At 49.5% G+C, this 16458-nt stretch overlaps 1 protein-coding gene across 3 annotated transcripts in view; it reads left to right on the plus strand.

The window, feature by feature from the left end:
- Positions 1-16458, plus strand: part of Dop1b (DOP1 leucine zipper like protein B) — a 101544-nt gene that overhangs the window by 13425 nt on the left and 71661 nt on the right. For all 3 annotated transcript variants that reach the window (XR_005491035.2, NM_001191660.2, XM_039088417.2), the window contains exons 3-4: positions 13725-13906; positions 14532-14702. Coding sequence is in view for 2 of the 3 variants with exons in the window: in NM_001191660.2 (NP_001178589.2) it covers positions 13725-13906; positions 14532-14702 (353 nt within the window). In the remaining variant the exon portion in view is untranslated. The remainder of the gene's footprint in view (positions 1-13724; positions 13907-14531; positions 14703-16458) is intronic.

Below are 16458 nucleotides of genomic sequence, written 5' to 3' on the forward strand. Positions count from 1 at the left end.
CTGTCCTCAAAGTAAACTGAAGGAAGCTTTGGGTAAGTGGGCGTGTCCTCTGCTACTCCAGCTCTGGCCTTTCTCACTCATTCAGGCTATTTGAAGGTCAGCCAAGAGGTAGATACTGATAATTCCTGTACCTTGTACTGCTGAGTAAGGCACACGGATGCACAGAATCCATTTCCTGATCATGGACAATTGAGTTCCTTCCAGCAGAAGTTTTTGTTTGTTTTTTTTAAACGATTGTGTGTCCGTGTGAGGATCCCTGGTACCAGAGTCACAGACAAGCGAGCTGCCACATGGGTGTTAGGAATTGAACCTGGGTCCTCTGGAAAAAACATCCAGTGCTCTTAACCACTGAGCCATCTCTCCAGCCTGTGTCTTAATTTTGTAAAGATTTATGTGTGTACGTGCATGTACATGTGTGTGCAGGTGCATGTACCTGTGCATGTATGGAAGCCAGAGGAAGAGCTGGGATGGCTTAGAGTTACAGGCAAGTGCTCTCAAGTGCTCTCAACTGCTCGGCTGTGTCAGGCCCCCACGCTTAATGTCTTCAGAAGCCTCGGTTTTCCAGCATGATGCTCCATTTTACATCCTGCCGTGCATGGGAACTGCAGCCCTTCCCTGTCTTGGTGGGGGTAGACCTGTGCCACTATTCAGAGGGAAGGGAAGAGAAGTTCATTGTGACTTTTGCATTTCCCGTATGATAAATGATTAGAATATTAACACGATCACGGTAAATTGTTTTTAATCCCATGGACATGAAACACAGAGGCAGTTGGAAGAGCCTTCCTTGTTGTACATGGTAACAAATAATAGGAAGTGGCTCCCGACAGTCAGGGAGTGGCTCGAAGTAAACTGTGAGGTGACAGTATAATGACCTGTGTGCCCTTCAGATGACAGAGGCCTGTAATCAACAGGAGAATGTACTCATGATAAAGTGAAGGGACAGAAAGACAAAGTGACAGTTTCTACAAAGCTCTCAGTCCTGCTTATATGTGCACACAGAACTCAGGTCCTCTGTAAGAACAGAACAAGCTCTGGGCTCCTGGCCATTTCCAGCCCCAGTACATTTAGTCAGTTTTAATGGAACATATTCCTTCCACTCACATCTTCCAGGCACACTGAAAACTGTCCCCTGGCTGAGCACATGGCCCAGCAAGCCCTTACTGTAGGAGAACAGGCAGACGAGGTCCCCATCAAACAGTGATTCTAATGCAGGGCCTCTGGTGTTTCTCACTGTCTCACCCCCACACCCTCTCTGTGTTTGTCTCATTAGGAATCTGTTTGTTCCATTGTTACTGTGTCTCATCCATTAGCTGATCAATATGGGAAGTGTTGGGATAGAGAGATGGCTCAGCAGTTAAGAGTACACAGTGTTCTTGCTTCAGAGGAAGAAAGTTCAGTTCCCAGCACCCACGCCGGGCAGCTCATAACCACCTGTCACTCCAAGTCCAGGGGATCCAGTGTCTCTGGGCTTTGCAGACATCTATAGTCATCACATGTGTATACCCACACATATATTTTTTTAAATAAAATAAGCCCTAAAAATGTGTGTGTCATGTGAATGGTAGGTAACGTGTTTCTTTTTATGCAAGTGACAGATCCTTTCTTACTAGTGCTTCTGGTGACTCTCCAGCTAGATGTCTTGGTGTGCCGGAGACAGTCTGATTGGATTGCTGGGGAAGGCAGGAGCACTGAGCTTGGTGTGGGAGCAGCTTGGTTCAATTTAGACTCCTCACTTCTGAGTGTGGTGAGACCCCTGCTGTGTACAGAGGTCAGTGGGAGTGTGTTCTGAGATAGACCCCTGCTGTGTACAGAGGTCAGTGGGAGTGTGTTCTGAGATAGACCCCTGCTGTGTACAGAGGTCAGTGGGTGTGTGTTCTGAGATAGACCCCTGCTGCGTACAGAGGTCAGTGGGTGTGTGTTCTGAGATAGACCCCTGCTGCGTACAGAGGTCAGTGGGTGTGTGTTCTGAGATAGACCCCTGCTGCGTACAGAGGTCAGTGGGTGTGTGTTCTGAGATAGACCCCTGCTGCGTACAGAGGTCAGTGGGAGTGTGTTCTGAGATAGACCCCTGCTGCGTACAGAGGTCAGTGGGAGTGTGTTCTGAGATAGACCCCTGCTGTGTACAGAGGTCAGTGGGAGTGTGTTCTGAGATAGACCCCTGCTATATACAGAGGTCCGTGGGTGTGTGTTCTGAGATAGACCCCTGCTGCGTACAGAGGTCAGTGGGAGTGTGTTCTGAGATAGACCCCTGCTGTATACAGAGGTCCGTGGGTGTGTGTTCTGAGATAGACCCCTGCTGTGTACAGAGGTCAGTGGGAGTGTGTTCTGAGATAGACCCCTGCTTCGTACAGAGGTCAGTGGGAGTGTGTTCTGAGATAGACCCCTGCTGTGTACAGAGGTCAGTGGGTGTGTGTTCTGAGATAGACCCCTGCTGCGTACAGAGGTCAGTGGGAGTGTGTTCTGAGATAGACTCCTGCTGTGTACAGATGTCAGTGGGAGTGTGTTCTGAGATAGACCCCTGCTGTGTACAGGTGTCAGTGGGAGTATGTTCTGAGTGTGGTGAGACATAACACACTGGTTCTCAGATTTAATCCTCCATTCTCAGTGGCACAGATTACTTCAGATGTGGCCTTGTGACTTCTTGGGCCGCTGAGAAGTGGCAGGAAGGTTGCAGGCCAGCTGGAGAAAGGGATTTCCTCCCCTAAAAGGAACAAGCACTTACTGTGTGGTTGTATTTGTTCCACTGAGAATGGGCAATTTCTGTTGTGGCATTCTTTGTATTTGTGTGAGAATTTAGTGCCTAAGCCTGGAGCAGACATCCTAGCCCTTGACAGGAAAAGGTAGGTTAAGAGTCAGCTCACTCCTGTGCTCAGTCTCAAGGAGCTGTGTCTTTTCTTTTGCATAAGCCAGAGCCCATATCCTACTCCTCTGCATGGGGGAGCCTCAGCCGTGACAGTGGGCAGCTGGGTGGTCTCTCTGTGCACTGCAAGAAGTTTGTTAACATCCTGGCCTCTTGTCCACTGCAGGCCAGTACACCTTCTCCCCTCCTCCACCCCAAAGAGGAAAAGTCATAAATGTCTCCAGAGATCCCCAAATGTTCCCCAAGGGACAGCATCACCCTAGACTTTTGGTTTTATAAGTTACAATATGTTTTTTTTTTATTTAAAACTTCATGGTTGTATAGTCTGTGTCCATACAGCCAAATGCTTCCCAACCAAGCCCATCTTTTAACCTTATCCAGTAAAAGTGTTTGTGTGTCCTTCAAAGATGCAAAATGGGGCTGAGGCTAGAGCTGAGTTTGCCTGGTACACGCCAGGCCAGCTTCTACCCCAATAGTGCTGCCAAGAGGGAAATGAAGGAGTGAGGTTTGCTGAGAGTGTAGCTCAGGGGCAGAGCCCTTGCCGAGAGTGTCAGAGGTCCTGGGTTCAAACCTCTAGATAAAAAATTAAAACAAGCCAGTCTTCCTGTGACTCCAGACACCAGAAAGGCACAGAATGCCTGCTGCCAATCCTTAGCCTCTGTCTGCATTGTTGCAGCTGGCGGCTCTGTAGGCTCGATGGACCAGGGCTCTTCCTGAGTCACTGTGGAGGCTAAGCACAGAGTCTCGTTGTGTTTCTGAGGCTCCATGTCCTTCCAGTGCCCTGTATGCCAACCACAGTATCCAGCTCTTTGTCTCGAGTGTCTCTGGACAAGTTTCAGAGAGAACAGAGCTGGGGCCTCTGCTCTGCTAGAGCAAGCCAGGCTCACATGACGTCATCGTCCTCTGCAGCACACTCCTCTGCGTACTGGTACTGCCTCTTCCCACCCAGGCACCAAGAGCTTTCCTTAACAGACTCACCACCCCGTACTTGATCCCTTGTTTCTGAACCAGGAAAGCAAACAGCCGAGAGAAGGAGGATCAGGATAGGATCAAACCAGACCACAGCTGATGAAATCAAGCGCCCCACCCCTATGTGTCTATGGAGAGCTGTGACCTTCACTCCAGTATGGGACTCTGAATTACATCCCTTGACATTCTTGCCCCATTTGGTCAATGGCTATAAGAATTTGCCCATTGTTGAATTGACATGCATCTCAGGGTCCTGCTACATGTATTTTATTTATGTGTATGTGTATGTGTGTGTGCAGCCACCGAGATGGCACGAGTGTGGAAGACAGATCACAGGGATTGAACTCAGGTCCTCAGGTTTTTTAAATCCTTTACCAGCTGAGTCGTCTCCCAGACCCTGCTGCAGGGCTTTGTGTGCTCCTAGGGAACAGAGCACTGGGCCTTGACCCAACTTCTCAGCAGCCATTCTGTGGTCAGTCAGCTCCAGCTGAGGAGGACCCGCCTGCTGTGAGACTCAGAGATCTCTGGAAGGTAGTATGGGGGCAGTGCCCGCTGCATTCTCCTATGCGATTTCCGGAGAACACTGTGTTCTACCAGTAAGCAGTGCTCTGAGACTAGTGCTTTAGGATTTGTGACAGCTCTGTCCCCAGGGTGTTCTTTCCTTCTGTCCTGGCTCAGGCCTTAACAAATGGATCCATATAAGCTTTGCTGCCAGACTTACACATGTCATTTGTATGTAGACGACAGTATGTTTAAAAGGGAAAGAATGGCAACTCCAGATGCCACACAGGAAGCCTGCCTCCCTTTGCTCTCCGGCATGTGCGTGTGGTTCTTCATTCTTAGTACTTCCCAGTTCTCAGCATCACGTGTAGGGCTAGCTTTCCCCCCTCCTTCCCTCCCGATCCTTTCTGTAGAACTCAGAGGCCCAGCTCCTGCCTGGCATGGCGGTCAGTTCTGAGTCTGTGAGCTCTTGGCCCCAGAGGGGTGATTGCCTCTGTAAGTGCCTGTGTAGGCAGTTTCCCCAAAAGCAGAGTTTTTGTGTTTAGTGACGTCCATATGCTCTGGTAGCTGTCAAGTGGCCAGAATGTGAAGTACTGTTGAACAGAACCCAAGCCTAGAAAAGTGGGAGAGCCCTGCAGAGCACTGTATCTGCTCTGAGCTCCTGTGTGGGGAGGCGAGGCAAATAGAGATGAGTGTTCAGATGGGGAAGTTAGTGGATCTTACTTATCACGGGCTGCGGAAGGCGGCTCTGGCTGTAAAGGACTTGGTTTATGAGTCTCAGGACCCTAGAACCCATGTAGGCTGGCACATGCCTGTAGTCCAGGACTGAGGAGGCTCACTGGGCTGCCAGCCTAGCTGCAGCTCTTCAGTGCCAAGTTCAGTAAGAGACTTTGTCCCAGTAGATAAGGTGGAAGGGGACAGGAGACACCTGACGTCAGCCTCTGGCTCCACACGCGCATGGAAGCCACACGCAGAGGAATCCAAATGGAGCATCCACGTGTGTGTCATGTTGCTGCTTGAGCTCGGTGTGTTTCTTGTGTTGGGTCCATCCCGGGAGACATACCTGTAATCCCAGCACTCAGAAGACTGAGGCAGGAGGATCACGGTGAGATGTTGTCTCAAAAATGTATGAGTTCGCTGTCCTGGCACATTGACTGCTGTGTCATCACAGACAAGAGATTGGGGCGCCCCATGTTGTTTAAGAACCTGTTACTCATGATGCATGTCTGCACGCACGCATGCATGTGTCCACGGAGGGCGGTGCTTTAATGTGGGAGAGATATGTGAGAAGAGGTGCACCAGTGTGTGCATGTGCAGGGCTATGTCTTTGTATGTGTGAGATGTCACTGTGTATTGTATGCTAGTGATCCTGTAAAAGTGTGCACATACATGTGCAGAGGCGTGTATATGCATGTGTGGGCTGTATGTCTCTGTGTGTATGTGTGCCTGCACACTAAGTGTTAAGGTACTGTGAGTGAGGTGGAGGCCCTGTGCGTCTCGGCTCCTTTTAGTGTTTAACATTTATGACCAGCCAGTGAGGAGGTGGCAGCACATTCTCTGTGTGAAGAAAAGCCTTGGGACACCCAGGTAGCCTGCGATAGCCTGGCAGCCAGCTCCTGAGAGGAGGGGCCCGACTCAGACCCAGTCCGAGTGGTGTAGACCCCTGGCCTTACTGTGAACTCTTTATGGGAGCATTGTTTTCTGGATGGAGCCCACTCTGGTTAATAAAAAGTGTTGTCTCTCTCTGCCCAGCCAGCAGCTGTGCTTGGCCCCTGGGCCTGGCCTGCACCAGCCAGCTCCCTTCATCTTTCTGTCTCTCCTTTTGTGACTGTTCTAGTCCAAATCCTTAGTCCAAGGATACTCACCACCCAGCAGCAGCTCAGAACCCTAGCTGATAGTAGCTAGAACCAATCCCTCTGGCCTAGAATTCATGGCAATCCTCCTGCCTCTGCTTGAAAGTGCTAGGGTTATAGGCCTGAGTCATTGCAGCTGACTTAAGAATATCTTTTCATTCATTCACTCACTCACTTCTTCATTGGTTTTGCTTTGGTTTTTCGAGAAAAGGTTTCTCCATGTAGCAGCCCGGCTGTCCGGGAACTCACCAGGCTAGCCTCAAACTCACAGAGATTTGTCTGTCACTGCATTCCCATGTATGTATGTATGTATGTATGTATGTATGTATGTATGTATGTATGTATGTATGTATGTAGTTAGTTAGTTTTAAGACAGAGAGTCTCTGTGTATCCTTGGTTGTCCTGACACTCACTCTTTAGACCAGGCTGGCTTCAAATTCAAGGGTCTGCCTGTCTCTGCCTCCCAAGTGCTGGGACTGACATGTGCCACCATACCTGGCTTAAGAGCTTAAAAAAGAAAATCTTAGTTTCCTAATATACCTGGCTACTTGAGCTGACTGGTTGACTTTAACTTACAGGTCTCTCAGTCAGCTTTACCAAGTGAGGGTGGCGGCCCATGGGTGTTGGAAGCCTCATTGGGAGCTGACTCATACTGACATCTCTGGGTTGGAGTTTGCTGAGGGAGTGCAGAGTGGTGCTGTTCATACTGTGACCTTTTGAGAAGGAAGCTTCTTGTTTACACAGAGGTTGAAACTGTGTCACTTTCCAGTGAAACTCCGGAGTCTCGCTGCTTATTGTGGGTCTCAGTGCCCTGCAGTGTCTCTCCTTACTCTGGGTCTCAGTGCCCGCCCTGCAGTGTCTCTCCTTACCATGGGGTCTCAGTGCCCGCCCTGCAGTGTCTCTCCTTACTCTGGGTCTCAGTGCCCACCCTGCAGTGTCTCTCCTTACCATGGGGTCTCAGTGCCCGCCCTGCAGTATCTCTCCTTACCATGGGGTCTCAGTGCCCGCCCTGCAGTATCTCTCCTTACCATGGGGTCTCAGTGCCCGCCCTGCAGTGTCTCTCCTTACTCTGGGTCTCAGTGCCCGCCCTGCTGTGTCTCTCCTTACCATGGAGTCTCAGCACCCTGCAGTGGCTCAAGGAGGCCAGAACCCCTTCTCCAGTTCGTCTGGTGCAGCCACCCTCCCCTGTCACTGCCATCTGCCGCAGCACTTGGTGTTGACAGTCTCCCACTTGCCTTAAGTGAAGTCACATCTGTTCTCCACCTGTCTGGTCTAAAGGGCACTGTCGGTGTCCACGGGAGGCTGTAGTTGAGTGCTGAAGCTTGGTAACCTGGCCAATCTGACTCACTGAGGTGTTGTTATAAAGTGGGCGTCCCGTAACGACGGCTGGCTTCCAGAGGGAAGCTTGTACTGTTTTACTGGGATGCCGTTGTGCCTCGCTGGCTTGATGAGAGACATATGTTAAGTTGGCTTGTTTACATTTCTACAAACAGCATGCGGTCCTCTGCCGTAAAACAGGCCTCCACAGGGTTACTCTGGACTGTACCTTCTGGGAACTTGTGTGAGGGCCTGTGTATATGTGTGTGTACGTGTGGGGGAATGTATGCATGTGTCTGCATGTCTGCGTGTACACGTGTGCTCAAGTATGTGTGTATTTCTGTGTGTGTATGCGTGTGTGGGTGTGTGTGCATGTGTATGCATGTGGCATATGAAGTGTTCGTAGCATGTCCACACACGTAGATGTGCATCCACACTGAGATCAGAGGGAGGTGTTGAGCCAGGGTCTCATGCTGAACCTAGAGCTGAGCTGATGGCCAGCCAGCTCAAGTGAGCCTCAGGTCCCTGTCTCCCACCTACCCAGGACTGGGGCTATGCTGTTCACGTGGCCGCATCTAGCTCTCAGTGCCCCTGCCTGAACAACACTGAGGGTCCCTGCTGAGCTCACTGTCCGAGCTTTCAGATACAGTCGAGTCCTGGAAAAGGTCCTGCAGTCAGACTGTGTTGTGTTGGGAGGAACCAAAGCGAGGCACAGAGACGCCCTTCGATAGATACAGTGAGGTCTTTCTTTGCTTCTAGTCGTGAGGCTAGAATATAATTCAGTCCCCTACTCCATCTTTTAAACTTACATTTTATGTTTGTTTGTTTGTTTGTTTGTTTGTTTGTTTTGAGGGACTAGGGATCCACCCCAGGCTTTCTGCATGCTTAGCAGATATTGTACCACTTAGGGATCAGACATAGACAGTGTACACTCAGGGATCAGACATAGACAGTGTACCAGGGATCAGACATAGACAGTGTACACTCAGGGATCAGACACAGACAGTGTACACTCAGGGATCAGACACAGACACTGTACTACTTAGGGATCAGACACAGACACTATACTACTTAGGGATCAGACACAAACACTGTACTACTTAGGGATCAGACACAGACAGTGTACGCTCAGGGATCAGACACAGACAGTGTACACTCAGGGATCAGACACAGACACTGTACTACTTAGGGATCAGACACAGGCACTGTACTACTTAGGGATCAGACATTATGCCTTCAGCAACCTGCCATGCCTATGGATGAAATGAGGTCAAGAATATTGTAATTATATCCTAATTATAGTTTGAGGAATTCTTTCAGGAATTTCCTGAGTGAAATAAATAAGGAAACTTAGTTTACTGTTTAATCATAGTTTTTCCTTTGCGTGGCGCTGACTGACAACTATTTCCCCTTCCCAGCTGGTCTGCCTCTCCGAGTTTATGGTTGTCGACTGCTTCTCAGGAATTGTGTGTGCTAGGCATAGTGACCAACCCAATCTGGATTTCCAGTTTCCTGATCATAAACCCCAGTGTGACCTGCTCAGTTATAACCTGCCCTGGGAGTATTTGCTAAGCCTTCCTCACTGAACCGCTCGTTCCACGGCCGCAGCAGCAGTGGCGTTCTCACGCAGGCTGGAAAGAGTGGCAGAGTGGAAGGGCCCTCCTCATCTGGGCCAGGATGCAGCTGACGTGAGGGATGAGAATGGGAGTTAGGACTAGGAAGTTAGGGGTTACACATGACCCCGAGTTAGCACAGAGGAAGTCTCAAGGACTGGATGTGCAGGCAGGAGATGCTCACCCCACTGGTAGGAGCTGGAAGCCTGGAGACTCGCATGAGTGGGTAGTGATTCTGGGATCCTCCCTTTCACACCCAGTACTGATGTCATTGAAGTTTTCTCAGCCAGGTTGGATGGGTCATGATGTCAGACACACAGGCACATGGGAGTTGAGGTGTGTTCTTCACAGAGGTGACAGTGACTAGCTCGTCATGATGGCATATGCTTAGAATCTCAAATGTCAAAAATCACTGTTCCAAGGGAAGATGGGTGGTAGCCCTCACTTCTCTGTTGCCCTGAGACATGGTCTTCTCTCTTTGAAATGGTTGTAACGCACACACAGTACAGAAGTTACCATGCTCACCTGTCTTTCTCTGAGAAAAGACAGGGTTTGCTGTGTCACCTGGGCTGGTTTCAGATCTTCGGGAAACTGAGGCCAGAGAACCCAGAGGCCAGAGCTGTGTTTGAGACCAGCTCTAAAACTACATAGCAAAACCGTGTTTCCAAAAACTCAGCTGGCAAGAGGGTAAAGCACAGGATCTCTCCATTTTAAAATTGTTACATAATATTTTTTTATTTACTTATTTATTATATATGCGTACACTGTTGCTGTCTTCAGACACACCAGAAGAAGGCGTCGGATTTTATTACAGATGGTTGTGAGCCACCATGTGGTTGCTGGGATTTGAACTCAGGACCTCTGGAAGAGCAGTCAGTGCTCTTAACCTCTGAGCCATCTCTTCAGCCCCTTGTTATATAATATAAAAGGTAACATTTTAATCCTTTGATACAGTGTCTTGCTGTGCTGTCCACGATATCTTCAAAGTCTCCACCTTCTGGGTTCCAGCAATCTTGAATCAGTCCACAAAGGAGCTCAGATTACAGGCGTATACAGCCTGAGTCCACCCACACCATGAGGCACACACAGCCTGAGTCCACCCCCACCATGAGGCACACACAGCCTGAGTCCACCCTCACCGTTTCTGAGTATATAGTTCGTTAATGTTAAGTACATTGAGGATGTGAACTGACCTCTGGCAGGCATGTTGGCTGCCATGGTGGAGTGACAGCCCCCCCCCCCCCCCCCCCCGCCTGCGCCATGTCCTTTACTTCTCTACCACGCAGCTGTCACAAGAAGTGTGAGCACCATAAGATACTGACTTTTTTACAGGGAGCTATTACAGTTGTCCTCTTACAGTGTTGTCAGCTTTGTTTGTTTGGTTGGTTTCCTCAAGACATGGTTTCTATTTCAACATAGCCCTGGCTGTCCTAGAACACTCTATAGACCAGGCTAGCCTTGGTCTCCCAGAGCTCTCCCTGCCTCTGCCTCCCAAAGGCTGGAACTGAAGCTATGAGCCGCACTGCCTGGCTTTGTTGTCAGCTTTTTACAGAGCCTAATTTGTACGGTGGTTGTTTATGTGGTTTATGTGGAATACATACGCCATGGACCCCAGGGCTTGGTACTGATATCTTGGGCACACATAGAGATCTTAGATCCTTGGGGATAAGGGACACCTATGAGAAGAGGCTTGTCAGTAAAGATAGGGAAGGTTGGCAACAGATAGGCCCCCAGGTCCCAGTGGCTCCTTGGTGTGGTTTGTTCCTTTGTCAGCTGGTGCTTTTCAGGGGCCTGGGCTGGGAGTGGCTTCCTCCCAGCCATGGTTTATGAGCCTAAAGGCAGGAGTAAGCGCCTGAAGATCTTCAAGTTGACTTTTGAAGCATGTACCAGAAGACTCATACAATTCTACAGACCATCTTGGCTTGAGTGTATTACAAGGCCTGTTTTGTGCATGTGCTGATGAGTCCCAGTTGCCTGTGTCGTTGTAGCGCTTTTGGTGAAAACACAAACAGCAGGAGTCCTTAGAACACACTGAACATTTGGGAGACTTGGTGTGGACTTGAAAAGATACATTGAGGAGGGAGCACATTGCCATTCTCAGTCAGGCACTGTCTCAGAACATCTAAGTGCTGTGTCTTTAGGACTGGACCGCAGTTGATTTGCCAAGCAGGGTGATGGCCACCTGGTCTTCCGCCTGTTCCTTTTTGTGTTTGAAAATGACCCACATCAAGTATGCTATTTCCCGTTCCCTGCCCACATACGTTTCCTATCTGCTTTATCTGTTGGTGTGCCTCTCCTCTCGTAACAGCTTGTGACTTACGTGGCTGCTGCGGTGTCCTTATCCTCTCATCACAGCTTGTGACTTAAGTGACTTCCACAGTTGTTTTTGCTTTTGAACAATCATATGATTTATTTTGCTGGGCTTCTCTTAGTTTTAGACTATGAGACCCTTCCAAAACAATGTATCAAGATCTAAACAATGTATCAAGATAGTTTTGTTCCCCTTGAGATAGGATCTCTTATCCTTAGCTGGCCTTAAACTGGCCTGGAACTCTCTGGTAGTCTAGGATTATCATGACCTTTTGATCCTCTTGAGATCACAGGCATGTGTCCCCACGCCTGCTGTACCCATTGGGTACTGAACCCAGGGTCTCATGCATACTAGGCACTTATACGCAAGCAGCTGAGCTATATGCCCAACCTTTTAAGATACTTCTTGATAGTCTCCAGAGTGAGTTCCAGGAAGCCAGGGCTGTACAGTGAACCCCATTTTGACAGCCCCCTGCCAAAGAAAAGATCCTTCTATTCGTCTCAATAATCTCTAGTTTATCCTTTACCTCTCTCCTAACCCAGTTCACTTTAGAAGCGGAAGCAATATCTTTGTTTATCAGCAGAAACCTGTCATGGCCCTGAGGGCACATGGCTCAGGGCCAGCCATCCTGACCTGGGGCTGGACACAGCTGGTACAGCAAGGGTTCCAGGCCGCCTGGTTTCCATCAAACTCTGCTAACTAGAATGCTGAAGTCTGCAGAGATGGATGAGATGGTCTTCACCCCAGAGTTGGTAGCAGGAAGTGCGCTGTGTGGGAACCCTGCTGCCTCTCTGGGAGGGGACTGAGCTGAGCTGCAGGTGGGCAGAGGAGTGCTCTGGTGAGGGAGAGCTGCAAAGTGTAGACAGAAAACAGACTGCTATGCTGTGACAGTTTGGTGTTAAGAAGTGAGGTAACAGGCCAGGGACTGTTTGGTAAAGGGTTTACAATGCCATCCTGTAGGCCTGGGGTTAGTCCCCCAGAACCCATGTGAAAAAGTGGGGTGCAGCAATGCACCATGTAACACCAGTGTCAGGGAGGTGAACACAGCAGGTTGCAGGAGCTTGCTGGCCAGCATGCCTAGTGAGTTAGCAAACTCCAGGTCAGGAGAGATCCTATCTCAGGAATGAGAGGGAGGGCTGCGAGAGGGCTCAGGCAGGGGTACTTGTCTTCAAGCCTGACAGCCTGCAACCCACCCGTGGAAGGAGAGGCCTAACTCCTACAAGCTGTCTTGTGACTACCACACACACTCAATAAATGGGGGTTTCTGTTTGTTTGTTTTTAAAAAGATAGAGAATGATTAAGGAAAACTCCCTATGTTGACCTTTGCCTCTACACACTTGTGCAAATACATGCACACACTTGTGCAAATACACACTTGTGCAAATACATACACTCACACACACAAAAAGGAAAAAGAGTGGGAATGGGGTAGGTCAAGCGGACTAAGTCATGCTCAGGGGCCTTTGAGGGGCTCCCAGAAAACCTGGAGTTTACCCCACGTGCTCTCAGTACAGTTACATGTGTGCAGATAAACTGGGGGTACAGGTTGCCAGGCCACTGTGCCAGATGGTATTGTAAGACAGAGTCTCAGGGAACCTTGTTTTCTTGTTTGTTCTCAGTGCCCAGGGCTTTGCACACACCAAGCAAATACTCTAGCACCGAACCATAATCCCAGCGTGAGAACCCGTGGTATGAAGAAGGCTCTGCATCCTGTATGTTCAGGGACGCTATTGCTCCATATCTCAGTGCGGTTGCAATGTGTTTTTCCTGCTCCGAACACAATCCCTAGTTGGTAGAGATGCCAGAAACTGCCGTCCCCCCATATGTAAGCCCCACCCAAAACTGCATGGCTGGGCTGGGTAGCTGGGCTGAAGAACATGGGATGAATGAGACCCCTTCCTCCTGAGCGAACAACACCCAGGGCTTCTGTGCGCACAGCAGGTTCCTTGAAGGGAAGTGGTGTTGTCTGTGCTGGGTCCTGCCGGTGAGTGTCCCTTCATCTCTGTGGGACTGCTGGTCTCCTGGGATGGAGGTGCACACAGCCCTGTCTGTCTTGGGTACCATGGTATCACCAAGAAACTGTCTGCCTCCTATCCAGCACTGGCAGGGCCTTTCCAGACATGCAAAGTCCCAGAGAACTGGGCTGTTGAGTCTCTGGAGCCTTCACACATGTCTGTCCATGTGGTCCCTCTCTCTTTCGGTCTGTCTTACTGCCCCACATTGTGTTCTGACCTCCACAGACTGGTTTTTGTCTGTAAGCGGCACAGCTGACCTCTCACTTGCCTTTCCTTGTGTCACAGGCTCTGCAGAGCAACCTGAAGTATTCCCTGCTACCACGGCGGCTCATCATCAGCAAGAGGCTAGCTCAGTGCTTGCATCCTGCCCTGCCCAGTGGTGTCCACCTAAAAGCCCTAGAAACCTACGAGATCATCTTTAAGATCGTGGGAACCAAATGGCTGGCCAAGGACTTGTTCTTGTACAGGTACAGCTGCTTCCTGCTCTGGTACTCTCGTCAGCAGGGCAAGACAAGTTTCAGTTCAATTGGAAGATGACAGGCAAGGGGCTGGAGTTGTCACTCTGGGTAGAGTGCATGCACGAGGCCCTGGGACTAAACCCAGCACTGATGAGCCCAGTATAGTGGTGCCTGCTTGTACTTCTGGCAGGAAGAGCAGAAACTCAAGGTCACTTAGCTACATGGCATTCTCAAAAAATGTTTAAAGGAAAATGGCACAAACCACACAGCAGATAGTCATCGAGCTGTCACCGGGAGATGGCCACCTTCAGAAACATCTGCCCCCAGGCCCCGTGTGTGCTACATATGACAAGAACCGGATGTTGCTGTTTTTTACTCAGTGGTGTCATGTAACCATCTCATCTCAAATCTGCATCGGTCTGTCACCAGTTAAATGGTTCCGATCGCTCTTTAAAGCTCCCATCTGGGGCTAGGGTAGAGCTTGGCCTTAGCCTATGCAAGGCCCTAGGGTTCATCTCCAGCAACTAAGTGTAAACAAAGCCAAGCCCTGAACCTCCCCTCTGCCAGCTGTTCCTGTGGAGTCTGTGACAAGGTCTCTGACTGCCCTTACCTCCCCTTCTTGTCTTTCTTAAAGCTGTGGCTTGTTTCCCCTCCTGGCCTATGCCGCCATGTCGGTCCGGCCTGTGCTGCTGGGCCTGTATGAGAAGTACTTCCTCCCGCTGCAGAAGCTGCTCCTGCCGAGTCTTCAGGCCTTCCTTGTGGGCCTGCTGCCGGGCCTGGAAGAGGGCTCTGAGATCTACGAAAGGTTGGTAGATAGCATGTCTGGGGTGCTGGCTATATCTGTCAAGGAACTTGCTCTGTAGGCTGACCTTGAACTCAGAGATCTGCTTAGCTCTGTCTCCTGAGTTCTGGGGTTAAAGTCATGTACCACCACTCATAGACTTAAACTTTTCTTTACCTAGAACTTGCTCTGTATCAGGCTGGCCTTGAACTCAGAGATCTGATTGTCTCTGTCTCCTGGGATTGAAGGCATGAGCTACCATGCCTGGGCCTAAACTTTTCATGGCCACTATTCCTCATGATCCAGATCAAAAGCCTGTGTGCTCCATTTCTGGATTGTAGTTCATTCCAGATTAAAAGTCCAAGTGAAAGCAATAACCAGATAGTAATAATGCCTAAATACAACTATTCCTGATCAGCAGCAAACCCAGGCCATAAGCTTAGCTGGGTGGGAGGTTGTCCTGAAGTCACCACTGCCCTAATCTGTTCACTCCTTGAACACAGGATGCAGCTCCGTTCTACTTCCTGGTGTGCCTTTATTCTACTTCCTGGTGTGCCTTTATTCTTTGACTTATGCTTTGTACTTTCCATGCTTGCTACTCTCAGTCAAAATGCTCTTTATGAGACAAACCAGAGAACAAAGTCTCCTCTGGGCCTTTTGAGACTTCCTTTGTCAATGTAATTAATACAAATATTCTCACCTTAGCCTCAGGCAAACTTTTCAGACAAAGGCAAAAAGCAGCCACCTTCTTCACCAAAATATCACAAAAACATACTGAAATTTGTTTTTGCCTGGCCACATACTGAAATTCTTCTCCTCTGAAACCTCTTGGGCCAGCTCTGCACAGTTCAAATCACCCTCAGCACCAATGTCTTCCATTTCCCTACTAGGATGGCCCATTAAACCCCACGTAAACCATTCCACTGCTTTCCAAAGTCCCAAAATCCATGTTCCTCTAAACAAAAGCATGGTCAGGACTATCACAGCAACACCCCACTCTTGGTATCAACTTCTGTCTTAGTTAGGGTTTTACTGCTGTGAACAGACACCACGGCCAAGGCAACTCTTATAAGGACAACATTTATTGGGGCTGGCTTACAGGTTCAGAGGTTCAGTCCATGATCATCAAGGTGGGAGCATGACAGCATCCAGGCAGGCATGGTGCAGGAGGAGCTGAGAGTCCTACATCTTGTTCTAAGGGCAAACAGGAGAAGACTGGCTCCTGAGTGACTAGGAGAAGGGTCTCAATGCCCACCCCGCAGTGACACACTTCCTCTAACAAGGCTACTCCTCCTAATATTGCTCCTCCCTGGACCAAGCATATTCAAATCATCACAGACCCGGACCTTGAGAAGAGTTAGAAATGAGGCCGTTGTACAGGGTACCCATTATCCTCTGCCCCATTACACCATAGTTTGTGGACACACACAGATGAACATCCACACCTCCTCTAGTGGACGAAGCATCTCCTAATGAGTGCCTTCATTTACAGGGAGGGAGGGAGGGGTTTTCAGCTCTGAATAAGGCAAAGCCAGGTTCTTCAGGAGGCAGGGCTGATTCTAGGGGGAAGAGTAGGGTACAAAGCAGGGTCCCAGTCCTGCTCCCCACCTGCCTTTGTTTATTTTATTTCTTTGTTTGTTTGTTTGTTTGTTTATTTAGGGGTTTGACACAGGGTTTCTCTGTGTAGTCCTGGCTGTCCTGGAACTTGCTCTGTAGACCAGGCTGGCCTTGAACTCAGAGATCTGCCTGCTTCTGCCTCTGGAGCATGAGATCAAAGGTG

Source organism: Rattus norvegicus, chromosome 11 (genome assembly GCF_036323735.1).
Source record: "Rattus norvegicus strain BN/NHsdMcwi chromosome 11, GRCr8, whole genome shotgun sequence".
NCBI lineage: Eukaryota > Metazoa > Chordata > Mammalia > Rodentia > Muridae > Rattus > Rattus norvegicus.